This window comes from Adiantum capillus-veneris, chromosome 9, assembly GCF_014529385.1.
Source record: "Adiantum capillus-veneris isolate H3 chromosome 9, ASM1452938v2, whole genome shotgun sequence".
NCBI lineage: Eukaryota > Viridiplantae > Streptophyta > Polypodiopsida > Polypodiales > Pteridaceae > Adiantum > Adiantum capillus-veneris.
In genome coordinates, this window is record NC_140939.1 from 37,709,856 (window position 1) to 37,723,666 (window position 13,811).

Below are 13,811 nucleotides of genomic sequence, written 5' to 3' on the forward strand. Positions count from 1 at the left end.
GAAATTAATTTTCATGACAGTACCTCTCCCTTGAACTCATAGTCGTCCTCAACTTTGAGAGGGAAATAAAGTCATTGGTAGTCCTATTGCTTTGGGTAGAGGATCCTTTTTTACCCGTCGACATTCTTTCTTAATGGTGACTAACACCACTTGGTGGTTGGAAGGCTTAGCTATTTTAAGCATGTTTTTACTTAGCCCTAATCATTTTTCATAGTAGATTGGCAAGTCCTACTAGGTGCTTTAGAGACTAAGCTGCTGCAAGCTTGATTCATGGTATGCATATACTTGAAACTTGTAAACATTGGAAAGGAATATTAGAGTCAAAACAAGACAGAATTCTTTATAGAATATACTTGTTCATACCTGATTCTCACCTTTGATAGGAGTCCTTATAAGTATTTACAAGGTTTTCATTACCCTTTAGCTGGATGTCTTGTATTCACATTGCATCTTCGAAAGGAAAATTCTTAAATTTGACAATATATCTTTGGATAGTCTTACCACTTCTTAAAACCTTGTCTTGATGTCATAGAATACTCTTTGGATACAAGATCTCTTCTTGGCCTTCAAACTCGGGCGATTCTTCAGCTACCTATTCTTTGAGTGGCTCGCCCTTATAAGGTTTCAAAATGCTAACATGAAAGGCATTATGAACGAGCAAGGTGCTTGATAAACTTAACTTGTAAGTTGATTCATTGATAGGCTTAAGATTTTGAAATGGGCCATAAATTATTTTTGCTAACTTAGCATAATATTTTTGGTGCCCCATTGGGCATCCTTGTGTTCCCTTGCCCATTGTATGGCTTAGGCGTGCTTTCGGAAACTTGAGCAATACCAATCATTTTTTTGAAGAGCACGGCTTGTTTATGCTTATCAGTCATAGACTTTTGCTTCTATTGCATGATAGATATAGTTTCCTTAGTCTTCTTAAAAGATTCTTTAAGTTCCCTACTATATTCATCGACAACAAATACCGTCCCAAGTGTCGTCTTGACTATCAATGGGTGCTTGGGTCTTCCTTCAGTTACTTTGAAGGGTGCCTTTCCTATGATAGTATGAACAATTTTATTATATGCATACTCTACGAAGGGTAAATACTTTTCCCATTGATCTCTTTGATCTAGTTTTGTAACATAGGCTTTAAGTAGATCATTGATAGTTGAATTTGCTATCTCACTTTGGCCATCCAATTTGTGGGTGATAGGCTGAGGAGAAATTCAACTTATCACCCCCACTTTAAATTTGATGAGCGCCCCCCAACCCCCTGGAAGACCTTCGCTACCGCCTTCTTTTTAGCATGAAATGCATGTTTGTAAACCATAGTACTTACAGACGTGCAATAAAGAGTGTTTCCATATGATGTGCTTTAATAGTCTTTTTGATAGGTATAGAATGCGCTTGCTTGCTAAACCGGTCTACTATTGTCCATATTCCCCTATTCCCATGAATGGATCTTGGTAATCCAAAGATGAAAACCATGGATGTACTTTCTTAGGGGGAATGAGGTATAGGTAATGGCTGAAGCAAGTCAGGTTGCTTCCCTCTATCATACTTTGTCTTTTGACACAAAATGCATTTGGAAACATAGTCCGATATGTTTGCCTTCATTGTTAGCCAATAAAAGTACATCTCTACTCCCTTGAGAGTAGCTTGAATTAATCTATGTCTCGCATAAGGTGGAACATGAGGTTCGTACATAGCCTTTTCACATAAACTATGTGTTACACATAAGCTATTGCCATAGAGAATACAATCATCTTGCCTAGTGAAATTGCTAACATTAGACCATTGAAGTTTGGATTCATATCATAATCACCTATCATAGAGAATAGATCATTGTGAGTAGCTATTGATACACCATTCACCCTTGGTCTTTGTGAAAGAGCATTGGACACTTGATTGTACTTAGCAGTTATGTGAGCAATATGAAAATTAAAGTGTGAAATAGTGTTTTTCCACCTCATTTATTTATCACTTAATTTAGTTTGCTTCATAAAGTACTTAAGACTTTAATGACCTATGCACAAATGGAGTGCCTAGGAAATAATGCTTCCATGCATCTAGGGCATGTAAATTAGCTAGTATATCTTTTTCACATATGCCCGGATTCTTTTCTTGGTCATCCAATCTCCTGCTATGGCATGCCCTTCTTGAAGAAAAATATCTCCAAGGCATTGTCCACAAGCATCACATTGGACTTCAAAAGGCTTTGAAAGGCTTGATAATATTATCATATTTTGAGAGGTAAGCTTCACTTTGAGATTGTCAAAAGATTCAATTTTCTTTTGCACTCCATATAGATTTGCCATTCTTTTTAGTCAAATCATGCAATGGCCCTACTATGAATGAGAATTTTTCTATGAACCATCTATAGTATGCACAAATTTCTATAAAGCTTCTTAATTCATGTAAATTCATTGGTATAGGCCATCTTTTGATTACCTCCAAATTTTTAGGGTCGATTCAATATTGAATCTTCTTTAAGAAAAACTCACTTTTCTTTTAATTAATATAAATCTTATTTTCTCTCAAAACTCGAAATAGTACCTGAAGATGCTGCTTATGTTCCTCAATAGACGTGGAGTAGATGATAATGTCATTGAAGAACACTCCTGTGAACTTTTTAATGAGGCCTAATGAGCCTCTCCATTATTCAATTAAAAGTAGCTGGCGCATTGGTAAGTCCAAAAGCTCTCCAAAAGGAAGTGTCAAGAATTCATATGGGCCAAAAGGTGTGAAAAAGGTTGTCTTATGAATATCTTCAAGCACAATCCTTATTTTAATGATAACCACTTTTGAGATCTATTCTCCTAAAGCGGTTATCTGATTAGGCGGTTGATAGTCTACACACATTTTATAAGTACCATCTTTCTTTTGTACTAGTAGAATTGACAAACAACATGGAGATGAGCTAAGCTTGACCGTCCCTTTTTCCACAAGCTCATTCACTTGCTTCATAATCTCCTCTTGTTGAGCTGGTGAGACTCAATAAGGAGGCTTATTAGGAAGTGAACTACCAGAATGAAGTTCATGGAATGATCATCTTGTCCTCTTTTGGGAGGAAGCTCCCTCCCTCTAGGCCTCTAAGATTTCTTTTAAATGTTCATAAATTTTAAGTGTATACACACCATGAATCATGCCTGCAAAAGCTTAGTCTCTCAAGCACCTAGTAGACTTTGCCAATCTACTATGAAAAATGATTTGTCTTTCTTGTACATATGACTAAGATAACAAAATTGTAACTACCCTTGCTCTTTTATTTAATTCCCCCGTTTTTCTCCCAAGCCTTTGACCTCCATAAGCACTTAAATCAACTTCACTTGTTTGTTTTTATTTTCCCCGAACTTAAATGGCCAAATTAAGATGGAAACTACTTTTAGAATATTAGAAATTAAGTTCATGACAGTTTGAGCGCATTGGCATTTGCGAGGAGCCCATTTTTTCATGCTTGCACAAAGTACATTGAGGTGCTAATATAACTATGTCAAGGAGAGACTCTCAGCACGAGAGGTCAGCTTGGTTTATGTGCCAACACAGGCCAACCTTGTAGATTTGTTCAGAAAGGCATTGCCTCATTGAGAAGTTCAAAGCTTTAGGCTTGCTTACCTTTGTGGATTGATCATGTCCTTGGGGCATTGCACTTCCCTTTACATTGTGTGTAAGTTCTCATTCACTACATCACTCCTAATGGGAATTATTATCATATATGTGGTAGTGATGTGTGTGAACGCACTTAGGACTGCCATGGCACTTTTTCTCTTACTACAAGGTTTCTTCCCCATGCATTTTAAATATGCACATCACTCTACAACTAACTTATCTTTCTATTTGCGCACTAAGGAATACGCTTTCTGTTGTGTGTCTTGAGATTCTTCATCTTCTCCAAGCTATGTGTGTGTCCCTACAATCCTAATTCCAATAGCCATGGCTTCTCTCAATTGTTTCGGTGTTATTCGCTAGTGGATTTAAAGGCCATTATACATGATTGCTATTGTGTCAAGCCACCCAACACCATGAGTTACAATCCATTTTCTAACTCTATTCTTTATCTCATAACACAATATAGAGATACATAACCGTGAGCTACACATTTGCACATTGTACTCCATACCATCTCAATATCTTTGCTCTTCTTTGTCTCACTTGCTCTCCTTGCGAGCATCGTTATAGGCACCATCAAGTGGTATCAAAGCTACTACGAGCATCACTTTGCACACTTTCTTCACCAGATGACTAAAAGATGACCTCTTGCCTTTGCTCCCGGGGAGGTGGCATAACATCTTAGAAAATAACCTTCCTCATCTTAGCTACGTCGGGAGGGATCTTGTGCATTTAATGTTTTGAGAAATTGGGTCCCACAAATGATAGCCATCTCACCATCTTCTCAAATGCTAGCAAGGAAGTTATATGGCTTACTTATCTAGTAAGAGAATTGGGCATTATACATTGTGAGGTGAATAACTTCATTCAAGGTGTGCTTGAAGACAAGTACTTTCATAGAGCTTGTCAAAATCTAGAGAGATGATAACCCCACATATTTATTAAACAAATTTCTACCCTCCAATCTAGAAACATGTATAAATGATTAAAATTATATTTTTTTGCTTAACTTAGTAACTTAAGCATGCTCAAACAGTAAATTTGGGGACACGTGTGGTTGCATTGCCTTCCTCTTTGGATCATGACTTGGCACCAAAGGTCCTTCAAAGAGGGTCTATGGTTGCAAATACGTGATTGGATCACAGGGTTATCTTGACGGCCTAGCGCACCCCTAATCACCACATTGATTATGATGCTCGATATAATTGCACGATACATGTGACACCTAACCTCAGTGATAGATCTAACCAAAGGTCCTTCAAAGAGGATCTATGGTTGCAAATACGTGATTGGATCACAGGGTTATCTTGACGACCTAGCGCACCCCTGATCACCACATTGATTGTGATGATCGGTATAATTGCACGATATGTGTGGCACCTAACCTCAGTGATAGATCCCCTCCACTACTATGTGCCATTTAGAAATGCCCCCCCCCCCCCCCCCCCCCCCCCTTGTTTTTCACCCAAAAAAAAAAGCAATAAGCTTGTTGGTTTATATGTTTGAAATGTAACTTGCGTCCTTTGAAAACGTCCTAATTCTTTAACCTAATAGAAGTATAGCCGTAGCACAAGCATAGTTTAATTAAAATCATTCTTGGTTTGCCTCGTTTGTTTTGAATAGCAGTTGAACTAAGGAGTGTCAAGGGATGAGAGATCGCAAAACCCCTCTTTGGACTCTTGGGTAGTTTATTGTATTTTTTGTGTCATTGTAATCTCTCTCTCTCTCTCTCTCTCTCTCTCTCACACACACACACACACACACACACACACACACAGAGAGCTCTCTCTCTCTCTCTCTCTCTCTCTCTCTCTCTCTCTCTCACACACACACACACACACACACACACACACACACACACACAGAGCTCACACACAGAGAGAGAGAGAGAGAGAGAGAGAGAGAGAGAGAGAGAGAGAGAGAGAGAGAGAGAGAGCTCTCACACACACACACACACACACACACACACACACACACACAGAGAGAGAGAGAGAGAGAGAGAGAGAGAGAGAGAGAGTGGGGTGTGTGTGTGTGTGTGTGTGTGAGTGAGAGAGAGAGAGAGAGAGAAGAAGAAGAAGAAGATGATGAGAAGAGAAGTTTTTAACATTTTGGGAACTCTCCACATTAATAGTGATATAATCTTTGATTTTTAATCATTGACCTCACTTAGATTAAGCTACCATGTAATTCTAACGAAACAATTAATTTAGATTCAGCTACCATGTAGTTCTAACAAAACAAATAATAGTATGCAAGTTAGTATGATCTTTAGAAGTTTGTAGATATGACTTTATGATATACATATGTGCATGCTTTCTGGATCAACTTAATTGTTGCTTTTTGAGTGTAAACTCTTCCATTTTCAAAGTTTTTTAGCATGTATTACATATGATTGTGTGCTTTTACTATCAAACTCCGTTGCGAGGATGGTGGGTCGTAGTTGAACAAAAACAATGAGTGCACTTTGTGATAGAAAAACTTAAGATTAGCCCAGGATACATGTTTGACATGTAGATTGATCATACCTATATACATATTTTTGCTTGAGTTCCTCTTACAAGTTGGTATGCTCTTATGTTTATGAAATTGCTTCATATCAAAACTTAACGTTGCAAGATGAAGCAAATTGTCAAATGAAGAAATGAATTAACAAGGGGCATAATATAGATAGTGAAATGAAGGCTCCTAACACATAGCTGTCCATCCTATCATTGTCAACCCATATAGCCATGGCTTCTAACCAACTCTAGCAGGGGCAACCATAATATTGGATTTCCTTAGACAATGGTAAACTGTTTTACAAGTTTGCTTGAGTCTTCTCTTTTCTCCAAGAGCACAAAGAACTAATCTCAAGGCAAGAGGTTGAGATGGGCGAATTGCTCGACTTGATGCTTGGGGAGAACCTTGCTTTTTCATGTAGAGGTGTTAATGTCAGCATTAACAAAGTGGGGAGTCACAAGGCCCACAAAATTTCATGGGAGCAAGCTCCTATGAATACAGTCCTTAATCTCTAAGGCCTTTTTGAGCATGCCACAAAGAGAATCTAGGTGGAAGATCCTTGTGATCAACTTGGCCGTGAGCTCAACTATCTCAGACAAGCAACCCAGTGTGTTCTTGTCCTCCAACACCCTAGCGTATGCTTTTCCAGCACCATTTATGCTATCAGTGCATTGCTTTCCATGTTGGTATCTGGCACTTCAATGTTAAGTTACATATTTCAAAAACCAAGAAGATTAGAGAGAAGAAGAAGAAGAGGAAGGATTTTAATGTCGTAGGAAGCTATCCCAAGAGACCTCAAAGATCTATCCGAGGAGGAGAGTTGAACTCAAGACTTGGTATTCAAGGGGGAAATGGTATAACCAATCTACCACACTTGGGTGATAGAAAAAGAGAGAGAAAGAGAGAGTAGTGTGATTTCAAAGGCTCTCTCAGGAAACATTACTACAAATTCAAAGCTCTTGCAGGAAACACTGCTAGACATCATAATTCCACAGGACCTGGCCGCCACCTTTTATCAACAAACACATTGCCAAAAGCCTAAATGGCAAATCAGAAAAAATAATGGCATGCCCATTGTAAGGTGCAAACCACCTTCATGTTCCACCTTGGTTACTTACGAGTTCAGACCTCCGGAAAGAAGCAACCTCCAGTAGATTACTGACCTACTTAATGATATTGCCAAAGCAGCACAAAGACCAAACCTTTTAACTAGCAGAAAATCCACCACTGAATGTGGAAGTCAAAGGTTCACCTCCATTGGACAAAATAAATATGCATTAAGTAGTAACCCTAACAGACCCAATTCTCCTGAATAATCTGGACCTGTAACATATTCCTTTTCAAAGACAGCCACAAATCAAGGAAAGTTTACTCCTTCCATACATTACCCATGTTTCAGCAGATAGGCAAGGTTTCACATAAAATCAGAAAAAATACCCCTCCAAGCTTACACAATGTGATGAGAGCTGGTACTGAATTTAAAAAGTCTCACTAAAACAGCAGCTATCTACCATTCTGACACAATTCAATATTCAACATGCGCACTACACATTTTAGAATCTTAAATACTTGCAACTATTATGAAGCAACCAAAGACAAGGTAGCCTTCACTTCCTGCACTTTAGATAGAGACAATTCACCCGCAGTTCTAATCTGAAACTGTTCCAATAATATCAAAGGCTGCCATCATTTCCTGGACTTTCGACTTTTTCTGACCCAAAAGGACAAAATGAGCACACAAAATACACTTCAGCTAAGCAACAAAACACATAGTTGGTATTGTGTTACCAAAAACTGCATTAGGTCATTGCATATGAAGGCACAAGTAGGAAAAGAAAGGTAGTAGAGAACCCAATATCATATCAAAAAAAACCATCAGGATGGCAACAAAGTTTCGTATAGCAAGATTGCAAAAGTTCTCAGAGCACCAACTAAAAATTCTCATTGAAGGCCGCTTGGAATAAAACTAGAAGCTAAAAGCTCCTACTTTACCAGTGACATAACAAAATGAGCTTGTTAGGAAGAACATAAGGTACCAAAGTTAGGCCAGCAGATACATCATGGCCTACCCCGTATATATCCCATGAATACATGGAAAACCCACATATCAAGAGCCACCACACTCATGAGTTCACAAAATTCTCAAAATCTATCTGACAGCCACAATGTCATCGATCTTCAATATCATTCGAACACACTCTGTAGCAAGAGAAACAGCACTGGTGCTCACTAAGAGAGGTTGCACTACATTCTCCTCCAGCATGTTTGTTATTTGACCCTTTCTCACATTAATGCCAGCATTTGCTTGCCCATTAGCATGATGATTGCGAAGTTCAGTCACAATAGCAATGGGGTTAAGCCCTGCATTCTCAGCCAAAGTATATGGAATGACTTCCAAAGCCTCTGCAAAAGCCTTTACACAGTAACTTTCCATACCCTGAAGTGTCTTTGCCCAAGCACCCAGCTGCCTAGAGACTTCAACTTCAGGTGCTCCACCACCTGCAATTAAAAACTTCTTGTTCACGAGACATCTCACCACACACAAAGCATCATGTAAGCTCCGGTCAGCTTCATCCAGGACAAGCTGATTTGAACCCCTGACAAGAACCGTGGTAGTGCGACCCATGTTCTTGATACCTGTAATCTTCACAATTCTACCACTTCCAACAGGAACTTCCTCGACAACATCAGCACATCCCAGCTTTTCCTCACGAAAATGCTCAATATTAGCAATAGGCAGACAATTCAGAGTCTTAGTAATGAACTCAATGTCATCCCTCTCAACATCCTTCACCACAAGGATCTTGGCTTTTGCCAAGTAATGCAAAGATAAATCTGTGACGGCATCTCTCAAAATGCTCTTCTGAATCAGAAGCACATTGCACCCAGTTGCTTTGATCTTCTTTATCATGCCAAGGATATAATTGCGCTCCTCTCGCAGGATGCGATCCATCTGAGAGTAGTCTGAGACTATGACATTCTGCTCGATATCAGTCTTGGGAGGAGAAATCTGGAACTGAATGACTGCAATCTTGGCATTCTCAACCCTTGTTGGACCACCAGCAGCATGGCTAGCTTTCTTGTCAAAAATGAGCCCCTTGATCATCTCTGTATCATCAACGGTACCCCCAAGCTTCTTGATGATCTTGATGTCACGAAGGTCAATAGCCTCCGGGCGGGATGGATCAACAACATTCAAGACAGCATCAACAGCAAGGGGAGCAAGCAGAGAAGAGTACTGACTTACCACTTTACTGTTGAGGGATGTGCTGGCACTCTTTACAAGAGCATCACGATCAGAGAGCTCAAGAGGAATCGCCATTGCAGTGAGGACCTCCACAGCTTTATCACATGCTTTATGCAGAGCCTCAGAGATGAGAGTGGGGTGAACACCTTTGTTGAGGAGCATCATGCACTGCTTAAGGAGAGCTCCAGCGATAACAACCACAGTGGTGGTTCCATCACCTGCTACAATATCCTGAGACTTGGAGAGCTCCACAAGCATTTTTGCAGCAGGTTGCATAACCTCCATCTTGTTGAGAATGGTGGCGCCATCGTTGGTGATGATAACATCACCAGAGGAAAGTGCGAGCATCTTGTCCATGCCCCGCGGCCCTAAGCTCGTACGAACTGCATCTGCAACAGCCTGCGCAGCCACAATGTTTGCTTGCCTGATATCGTGCTTCCTGGATGTGTCTACGTAGCGATCAACGTTCGTAGAGGCCTTGTTCGCCATCGCTGGCATGACTGCGTCTGTCCCTTAACGGTAAGTAGCTCTGGCTATGGCGATGACTGTTAGCCTCCAACAATGGCAAGATTTAGGTCTGAAAAGGAGGGAAAACTACCACCTTCTCAAAGAGAGACAAGAAGAATAGAGAGAGAGAGAGAGAGAGAGAGAGAGAGAGAGAGTCCTGTTAACCCCCAAACGAGCATTCTCTTGTACATGAAGTGTGCCCTCGTAGGGTTGCTATGTCCAACCACGGAGATCAATGTATGAAAGCGAAGCCTCACGTAGTCTAGGGGAAACTAGTGACAAAAGCATATGGCCTAGGAGCCGGTAGAGTTCCTAAGAAAGCCGTCAATTTGTTTGGCTTGAGATTGTGAAGTCAAAAGCAAACGAGTTCGCTAGAGGAATTGAAGTCTTTGTCATTCTTTTCCTTACAATTTTGTTTGGAAAAGATGGCATAGGGTACCCAGATGGCAGAGGGTACCCATCCCGAACTCTCGAAACAAAAAAATTAATGTATGGAGGAAAATAGTACAAGGGTTGGGATAAAGTCTCCCTCTATGCCAGGGAGATGTCCCTCTATGCCAGGGAGATGTGCCCTCAAGCTGCCTCAATCATATCTCAATATCTCCTCATCATGTCTTTGCGTACTAAGGTGGTGCCTTGAGCATCTATGAACTCAAGCGAAGTGTGGTGTGGCACGTGCATAATATGTAATGCAAGCTCTTACTGACTCTTTGCGCCTTTTGGTGAAGGGGAACAAAAGGATAGTGTGACATGTGTGAAAGTAGTTTTTTATCATGAACATACCTAATCGAGGATTTGTCGCCCTAAATGCAGCTTCGTTGCACGTTTTCTTGCCCTACGACATCATGTAACAGAAGTGAACTTGAATAGGGGACCTGTAATTGACATGGCAGTCAATTTTGAGCTTGTTGTGGTTCTTGAAATTAGGCCACATGTAAGGGAGATCATGGGGATGATTGGGAAGCATTTGAGAAATCTCTAGAGCAGGAGTAAATCAAGGAGGATTTCAAACTTAACAAAGAAAACTATTTGGGAAGAGTTGCCCGTCCAAAAGAAGGAATATCTCCTATGGAGATAGTAAGGGAGTTTAAGTGTCTCTCAATTGTTAACAACTAAATAGGGTGTCTTCGATGCAAAGATGAATAAACTACTTCTACAAGATGCAAACAAAGAGCCTTAAGAGACATTGGAGCTAATCTTGGAAGACAACATTACTAAACAGGGTTTGGACACTAAGGGGAAGGAGGCTGAGGATGCAGTTTCACTTCTTACAAAGGGACAACATAAAAGAGATAAGAAAGGATGGGGATGAAGGACCCTCAAGTTCAAAGAAGGTTAATAGAAGTGGGGAACGAAAGGATGCATTACCTTCTTGAGAGGTTTCACCACCGCAAGTGCCTCCTCCATGTGAAGTGCTTATGGAGGAAGCGTCAACAAGAAAAAAAAGAAAGAGTATTCAAGATCTAAAGCAAAAGGCGCCCTACATACAAGTTACAATTTGACATTAAAGTTGCTACAAACTTGGAATTTGAATAGTAATGTTGAGTTTACTTGGGCAAAGTTCTTGGCATACAGAAGTGTGAATTTTGTGAGGCGATAATAGACATCATAAAGAGGGAAGAGGCAAGCTCTAGCTGAGCATATTCCTCCACAATCATTGGGTGAAGTAGAGACATTAAAGGTAGAAGGGATACATGTACAAGAAAAAGAATGAGAGGAAAGTGTGGTAGAATTCTACTTGTCTTCTGAAAGAGAAAAATATATTGCTCCTATAGTGATTTTCATTATACCTCATGTATCTTGGAATTTGTGATCAATTCCATGAGTAGCCATCACATACTATGTAGCACTTCGACTCCACCACTTCATTTCATTTTGTAAATGAAGGGGAAAGTGATTTCATTTGGTTGTTGCATTGAGAGGTCTGTGGTCTACACCAACATGCCACTCACCATTCTTTTTGGGTGTTACTACCTAATAATTGCTAGAAGACAGCACCATAAAGCGAGTGGAGAGTATATAAAAGACACATTCCATACTTACAGAAGTAGTGCATTGACACTTGCATTACTCCAACCGAATTTTGCTTGCAAGTTGAGGGCTTCCAACAATGCTCGAAGCACCGAGTACCGTGCACCATCGTAAAGAGGTGTTCGGACACTCGTCATCAATCTATCCTCCATTTCGGCAGCCCGTTTAGTGCAGGGCTGACAATCCTCCTCACACACGTCACGCTCATGAGCTAGTAACTCATCACACATGTCGAACATGTACTCATCCTCTGCCTCAAAGTGCGATGGATACGCCATAGGAGCTTCTGGAGTACCGCACACGAGAGGATCACCATGCGGTGCACCCAAATCATCCAGTCGCTCTTGCCTCTACCGTTCGGCCTTGCGCGCCGGTCCACCACCACCGAACATAGACCAATGGGGCACCTCCTCAAGCAACGGGTGATTCACGCTCTCATCTCTCTGAGCGCTTTTTTGAAGATGCCAAAGCCCTTTGTTCTCCACGTGATCCAAGGCAATGCGCCTCAAGCGAGGGATTGCCCCTTTTCACTTGGCGCAAGGACAAGAGAGTTTTTCCTTGAGTCAACGATCGCGCTCAAAACCTCCGGGGGACCACGATCATCCTAATCGATGTCCTGCACACACAAAATGTTGTTTATTTAGTCATGTGTCCTAAAAATAAATAAAAAATTTACATAAAGTTAAGATCAAAGGGAATAAATGACAATGAGTGCTAAAATTATTTCTAACTAAAAGAGAACTTAAAAAATGCAATTGATAAACATTTAAAAGTACTACAAAATAAACTATCCATAAAAAAATAAAAATCTTCATCAAAAAACTCAAAAGGCTAAAAAATGAAATAATGTATAGCTAAGGGTAGAGGGGGTGGTTTGTACCCCCCCCGCAACCTCGGATTCGCATGTATCCGTTTGAAATGACCGGTCGCGATAATGGTCGCGGTAATGGATGTGGTAATATCCGCGGGAATACCCGCGGTAACGCCTAGCACCTAAAATAGACAAGAAGGCAGAGTATGCCACGTTTTTTGCTGTATACTCTGCGTTCTTGCTCTCCGCCATCTCTCCCAAGCTTCCCCCCCCCCCCTCTCCCTTCCCTCTTTCTCCTTCTCCAAGCTTCCCAAGTTTCGTCGAAGGGGGTTTTGTCCAAGTTTCCACCATCGTCTTTGGAAGCACAACATTGAAGGGGGTTTCGTCGAAGGGGGTTTTCCGCCATAGTCTTTGGAAGCTCAATCTAGCCGAAGCTCAACCACGCTACAAAGAAAGAGGTAAACAAAAAACAAAGCACCTCCCCCCTCTTTCCCTTTTGTTTTCTACTACACACACACACACACACACACACACACACATAAATCGAAAAAGAATAAAAAAATAGTGAATCCATAACATACCTTGGAAATGCTTGTTTTGCTCAGCTTGTTTGGAAATGGTTGCTTTGCTAGGCTTGTTTGGAAATGATTGCTTTGCTCAGCTTGTTTGGATAACTTTGAGTGCTAGCTAGAGTAATTGGGGCCAAGTGATCTTTGCCTTGCATAGATGCATCGTGCATCGTTAATCAAATCATATGGTTGAGAAACTCACCAATATGGAACTCTAAGAAGTCAATTTTTGTGGCTTATTTCTTTTTTTTGCTACTCTCATCTTGAGTCCTCTTCCTTCTTTCACCTTCAGCAGTTTCATCATGCCTAGCAATTTCCTCATGCCTAGTTCATTTCACTTGCGTGGCATCTAGCTCATCTACTTTGCCTTATTTTGTCCTTAGCCTTCTCCTTGCTACACTCTCGTATCGCATGCTTACGTTTCTCATCCAAACTGATGACGCTTATTGCATGATGTCCATCAAGATTTTCTAGCAAAGGAGGCATAAGAACTGGTGGTGGTGGTGGTTGATGTTGCATAGACGGTCTCAAAATTTGGAGTGGTAGT

The 13,811-nt window shown here is 40.7% G+C and overlaps 1 protein-coding gene across 1 annotated transcript; it reads right to left on the minus strand.

Annotated features, from left to right (window-relative positions):
• Positions 1-8,021: 8,021 nt before the first annotated feature.
• Positions 8,022-9,975, minus strand: LOC147450361 (TCP-1/cpn60 chaperonin family protein). The gene has a single exon (XM_086519602.1). The coding sequence runs from the start codon at positions 9,842-9,844 to the stop codon at positions 8,249-8,251; it is 1,596 nt and encodes a 531-aa protein (XP_086375728.1). The 5' UTR covers positions 9,845-9,975; the 3' UTR covers positions 8,022-8,248.
• Positions 9,976-13,811: the final 3,836 nt, after the last annotated feature.

Coding starts and splice junctions, on each gene's coding strand:
- LOC147450361 (XM_086519602.1), bottom strand. CDS start 9,844: ATGCCAGCGATGGCGAACAAGGCCTCTACGAACGTTGATCGCTACGTA.